At 46.9% G+C, this 6,239-nt stretch overlaps 2 protein-coding genes across 2 annotated transcripts; both read left to right on the plus strand.

Annotated features, from left to right (window-relative positions):
• Nucleotides 1-569: 569 nt before the first annotated feature.
• LOC147497208 (uncharacterized) lies at nt 570-1,919 on the plus strand. The gene has a single exon (XM_086562804.1). It carries the CDS (start codon nt 570-572, stop codon nt 1,917-1,919), a length of 1,350 nt encoding a protein of 449 aa, XP_086418930.1.
• A 67-nt stretch (nt 1,920-1,986) lies between these two features.
• Nucleotides 1,987-2,394, plus strand: LOC147497209 (uncharacterized). Its single transcript, XM_086562805.1, has one exon. It carries the CDS (start codon nt 1,987-1,989, stop codon nt 2,392-2,394), a length of 408 nt encoding a protein of 135 aa, XP_086418931.1.
• Nucleotides 2,395-6,239: the final 3,845 nt, after the last annotated feature.

Raw genomic sequence — 6,239 nt, forward strand, 5'->3', positions numbered from 1 at the left:
CTTTGGTTGAGATGTCGTCCCCGCAGAATGTGAAGGAAGTACAAAGGCTGGCGGGCAGAGTTGCGACACTTAATAGATTCATTTCCAAATCTTCGAATAAATGTCGGCCTCTATACCGCTTGCTGAGAAAAACACCTGATTTCCATTGGACCGCGGAATGTGAAGGGGCCTTCCAGGAATTGAAAGAATATCTAGGGAAAGCACCCTTGCTATCGCGGCCGGAGCAGGGAAAGAAGTTGCACTTGTATCTTGGTGTTAGCGAGTATGCGATAAGTTCAGTTCTGGTGAGGGTGATCGACAAAATAGAAAAGCCTGTGTACTTTCAAAGAAAAACCCTACGGAACGCAGAGTCCCGGTACAGTAGGATTGAAAAGTACACTTTGGCTTTGATATTTTCAGCTCTTAAGTTGAAACCTTACTTCGAAGCTCACTAAGTGGTGGTAGTAGCAAATTTGCCTCTCAAGCAAGCGTTGAAGGCCGAGAAGTCAGGTAGAATGCTGAAATGGGCGGTATTACTCAGTTCTTATGAGATTACATATCAAATAAGGACGGCAAAAAAGGCGTAAGCCATGGCGGAGTTTCTGGCCGAATTTCCGGCTGAGGATCCCACTTGGGGAGAGGAAATAATAATGGAATATGAAGGGGAGGTTAGTCGCGACCCTTTAGATCCTTGGGATATCCGCAATGGGTGGAGAGTATTCGCGAACGGTTCAACAACTAATATAGGAAATGGAATTGGGGTCGTTCTAGTGACTTCGGAGAACACTCGGATTGAGCTATCTATGAAATTGGGGTTCGCAGTTTCAAATAATGAGTATGAGTATGAAGCGGTGATAGCTAGACTAGACTTGGCCAAAGATCTGGGGGTAAACGAATTGTCGGTTTTCTCAGATTCCAATTTGGTAATTTGTCAGGTCAATGGACGGTTTGCAGCTCGCTGCTCAAGGATGGCGAGGTACCTAGAGGTCCTACAACGTAAAGCAAGCAAGTTCGACAAAGTAACTTTTGCCCACTTAGGCCGCGGAGAGAATAGACACGCCGATGCTTTGGCTTATGTTGCAGCGGTTCTTCCTGGTTTTGAGGGTCGGACTATTGAAGTTAGGGTTTTGAGCAAACCCAGTACATCAGAGGAGGGTGGGGTTTGGCTCACCACTGAGAGGGATCCGGGTTGGATGGAACCGATAAAAGCTTTCTTGAAAGGAGTAGAGATAGAAAATAAGCAAGAGAGGCGTAGAATAAAACAGTTGAGTCAGAGGTACACAGTGCTGGGGGATGACCTTTACAGAAAAAAATTTAGCAGACCATTGTTAAAATGTATTGGTCCGCAGCAGGCTCAAGAAGTTTTGGCGGAGGTACATGAAGGTAATTGCGGGAGTCATTCCGCGGGGCGAACAACTGCTCACAAGTTGATATCACAAGGATATTTCTGCCCCTATATGAAGAGAGATGCCACGGAGTACGCCAAGAAATGTGAGAAATGCCAAAGGTTTGCACCTTTCATACATGCACCAGCTGAGCCCTTACATAATGTGTTCATCCCTTGGCCGTTTGCCATGTGGGGACTGGATATTGTAGGGCCTCTACCCATGGCGAGTGGAAAAAAGAGGTTTATGTTGACCGCGACTGATTATTTTACCAAATGGGTGGAGGGTGTGGCCTTGCAACAGGTTAGGAAAGAGAACGTGAAGAAGTTCTTATGGGAGAACATCATTTGTAGGTTTGGGTTGCCACATACAATCATCGCAGATAACGGAACACAATTTTCAGGGGGAAAGGTGCGAGAGTTTCTTCAAGCGTTTAAGGTGAAGCATGAGTTCTTAGCCCCTTACAATCCAGAGGGAAATGGAAAAGCTGAGGCATCAAACAAAATCATAATGGATAATTTAAAGAGAAAATCGGAGGAGCGAAAAGGCGCATGAGTTAAATCACGTGTTATGGGCTTATCGTACTACACCGCGAACATCCACTAAGGAATCACCATTCGCAATGGCATATAGAGTAGAGGCAGTCATACCGGTTGAGATGGTAGTGTCCACGACTAGGACACAGGCTGTGGAAATAGGGATAAATGAGAAGATATTAGCAGCGGACTTGCATTTGATTGAGGAAAGAAGAGAAGTCGCCCGTATTCGGTTGGAAGAGTACCATAGAACTTTACAGAGACAGTATAATAAACGGGTAAAGCTGCGATCTTTCAAGGTGGGAGACTATGTGCTGAGGAGAGTGACCCCGGCCACCAAGAAGGAAAACGAAGGAAAGTTAGGTCTAAACTGGGAGGGACCTTACATCATCAGAGAGAAGGGGAATTCTGGAACGTATGGGTTGCAAACAGTAACGGGGAACAAGATAGAGAAGCCATGGAACATTAGGCTGTTGAAAAAATTCCATGAGTAGGGTATGGTAACAATTCTGTTAAACACAGAGTATCGTGGTGACAGTTATGAAGACCGACAAATGATGTTCATGTTAAAGTTTATTTTGTCGATAAATAAATAATACAAGGCTTTCATGTGTATCGGTATAGAAAGTAGAGAAAATCAAACTTAGATGCAAATTGTGTTGCCTAATCAGACTTCTTCACGCCCCCAAAGCGGGGAGAAGAGTTCTTCTTCGGACCACAGGTCCAAATCAAACATGGGGGCAATTGAGTGCCCTATCAGGCTTCACAGCCACCCAAAGACAGCGGGGACGAGCCCTTCGCGGACCACATGTCCGAATCAAACATGGGGGCAAATTGAATTGCCCCATCAGGCTTCACAACCGCCCAAAGACAACGGGGGGGACGAGCCCTTTGCGGACCACATGTCCGAATCAAACATGGGGGCAATCGAGTGCCCCATTAGGCTTCATAGCCGTCCAAAGATAGCAAGGGGAAGAGCTCTTCACAGACCACAGGTCCGAATCAAACATGGGGGCAATCGAGTGCCCCATCAGGCTTTGCATCCGCCCAAAGACAGCGGGGTTGCTAAAAACTTCGCGGAAGGAGAACTCAATTTGGGAGACAAAGCTGCACTAAACCTGCTTCAAAACTCAACATAAACCTCAAAGTATGATTTGAAATTACACTTCTTAAAGAGTTTTACATTGCCCAATATGAGATGAGGGAACCAAGCAAACGCATTCGATTGAGGACCTGTTGGGCATAACCAGAAAACAGGCAAAAAACATATACACTAATTCAAATTTCATCAAACACAGTATGTGGATTGCAAAAGTACAAAAATACAAAGGCCAAATACATTCAAACAATGTAGTGGCATCACTGTTGTTCTTCTACCACGTCTTGCTGAGAGAAAACTTTATATACATCCACAGCGGAAGTAGGATCATCATCCACAGATATAGGTGAGGTAGCTGCACTGGGAGTGGGTAGGGGTAGCACTGGTGTAGCAGCTTCTATTGGGGAAATGACCGGTGTGGGAGCTGAGATTTGAGGTTCAAGTACTGGAGCTAGAGCTGGAAGAAGACGCCCAGCCGCAATGAGCTCTTCAAGCTGTTGTTTAAGTTCGCGGGAAATCTTCTTCTCCGCTAGACTTCGGAAGCGATCATCGGCATCCTTCACGACCTGGTCCACGATAGCCTGGATGGCAAGCTTATCCGCCTCCTTTTGGCTCTCCATTTTGGAAGTAACACCCGCTACATAATCGCGGTGCTTGTCTTCAACTTGCTGGGGAGCTCTTTGGGCCTTCACAGCTATGATTCGAAGATCGTTCCGGTCCTTCTCTAGTGTGGCATCCCTGGATTTCCAGCCGTCAAGCCCCTGAATTTCCTGTTTTGAGACCTCCAGAGATTCTAGGGTGCTGGTGAGGCCGCGCAACACATAGCCGACATCCAGACTCAGCTGAAAATAAAAGTGGTTATGAAGGTGTGTAATAAAAAGAATAGAGAAGAAGATAAGAAACAAACCTTTTCCCAGCCATGGTAGATAGATGCTCTATGAGAGGCCAGTGAGCCAGAGTCACCATAAGCTTGGTCCTTGGGAAGATGAGAGCTGAAGAAGAGGGATGTCGCGACGGCAGGGTTCTCCAAGGCCGAGTCCCGAATAGTAATAGCACGATCTCTAGCCTTGAACTGAGGTTGCCATACGACAGTCGCACTAGAAGATGGGGGCCCCGATGGGCGGGGGTCCTTCCCGTGATGGCGCGCGGGACCCATAGGGTTTGATGCATCAGGGGGTTTGATGGCTTTGGTGGTCCGAGCCTGGTCCCATAATTTTGGTGGGGGTTTTAGCCGAACTTTGGTGGCCTCATCACTCCGGAGGAGTCATCGCAACGTCCCATAATTTTAGCTTGTTGGGGCCATGGCAGGGGTAGGAGTAGTAGATGTCTTTCTTTGGGATGAGCAAAATTGTTTTCCCGAGGGATCGAGCTAAAGCGAATCTGAAGAAGAGGGCGGCGGTATTTGGGACAGCTGGATGGGATTGAGCGGCGGATCGTCTGGCAACGGCTTGGGAGTGGTATATTTTGGTGGTGTACTTGAAGGACTTGTGGGCCTTTCTCTTAGGGAGTGGGGAGGATTTGGGATGTCTTTCTTTGGGAGGTGGCGGGTAATATAAGGGTCCTTGGTATTTACCAATGTTTTTCAACGAGGGATCGAGAAGAAGAGGGTTACCTTTCTCTGGATCGATGCCGAGAACTTCACACTGGGCAATTCCCAAATCGCTGAGTCCTTGAAAGATTTCGGAGGATATGCCGGTGTAAATTTGGGATCGCGAGTTGGGTCTCCAACCTGAGTCGGAAAAGAAAGGCAAATTAAAATCAAGGTTAGAAAGCAGCATCGCAGATCAAAAGATTTTACGTACCACGTTTAAGGAAACCGAGATTCCTCGGAGAAACTTGGGAGGAGGGAAGGTCGTGAAGATAAAACTACGACACATACAAAGGATAATAGTGCGGACCTTATCCTTGGAAGTGGTGATGTGGAGGACAAAAGACTTTTTCGGCGGCGCGTCTAAAGATCGGTACCTATACTACCAAGTTTGGTGCTCTTTTTTATATAATAGTGAGCTATCATATCATGGAGTTGGATTTTCGGAGAGTGGGTTTCATTGTAATGATTCGCGGTATAAAGGATATGCCAGAAGTTACCTATGCCTTGGCATGGTGGAATGTTGAAGTGGTTGCATACCTCAACATCAATAAGGGTTAGTGGAAAGCGCAAGCCAGCCGCTATCTGGCCTATGGTAGCGATAAGGCAGCCGGGTTGCGACTTTACCAAATGAGGGAATTGGGTGATGCCAGGCACGTGTTCAAGTACCACGTCAGCCGGGATACCATAAGCAGCTTTAACTGCATCTAGGTTAGGTCTACAATGGTACGATGGTGGGGGAGGAAGAGTGGTTTTCCTTCCCGAAATAGATGGTTCAGCAACAGGGCTGGTAGAGCCCGAGTTCGGGGATTCAAATCTAGCCGCAGTCTAACCGCTAGATCTGGGAGTAGAGGACTCCGACCCAGTGGATCTAGTGGCTGAGGTGCTCCTTGATTCAGACTCCGACATGACGGAATAAATAAAGAGAGGAACGCAACTAAAGCGACAATGGAGAGAACAAAATAAGAAGGGAAAAAGATGGAAAGTAGTGCAAATGACTATAACCAGATAATAATTGATGAGATAGAAAAGAGGGAGACAAACCTGAGGTGCAAGGCAGCAACAAAGCGAAAAGGAAGAAAGACTTGAATGAAGCTGGAGAGCCCACGATAATGGAAAACAGTAAAAGGAAGTGGAAGAAGCTAGAAGATGAAGTGAGAATAAAATATTGGATTTTGAGGGAAGAGAGATGTTTGAGCGGGATTCTAAGAGACAGGGGCAAAGAGGTAATCTCCAGAGAAAAAATATCAGGAGGAAGGTGACGCATGGGGCCTCAAAATCGGAAAGACAGGGTCGATACGCGTGCATTTCGAACACGTGTGAATGCTGATGGAGCACGTGCCAAGAGGGAAAATGAGAGAGGAGAGTGGTTCTTGATTCTGTTGGCTCTCCGCATACCATATAGGGGGCCGCAGAATGCCAACTAAATCGAGAGGGGCATCTGTATAGGGCATATCCATGACATGAGAGTTTGGTGGGTCAAGTGGGCCGATGCAATATAGGAGATACAAGACCGGCAGCAGGGGATTGGATCTGCGGTAACCTAACTGCATGGAAACCGCCGCGACATGTGGAAAGACAGGGGACGCTAGATTGAAAGAGGATCAACGGACCACACGAGACAGTTAGAGAAAGAGAGAGATATAAAGAAA

This window comes from Coptis chinensis, chromosome 5 (genome assembly GCF_015680905.1).
Source record: "Coptis chinensis isolate HL-2020 chromosome 5, ASM1568090v1, whole genome shotgun sequence".
NCBI classification, from domain to species: domain Eukaryota; kingdom Viridiplantae; phylum Streptophyta; class Magnoliopsida; order Ranunculales; family Ranunculaceae; genus Coptis; species Coptis chinensis.

Coding starts and splice junctions, on each gene's coding strand:
- LOC147497209 (XM_086562805.1), top strand. CDS start 1,987: ATGGCATATAGAGTAGAGGCAGTCATACCGGTTGAGATGGTAGTGTCC.
- LOC147497208 (XM_086562804.1), top strand. CDS start 570: ATGGCGGAGTTTCTGGCCGAATTTCCGGCTGAGGATCCCACTTGGGGA.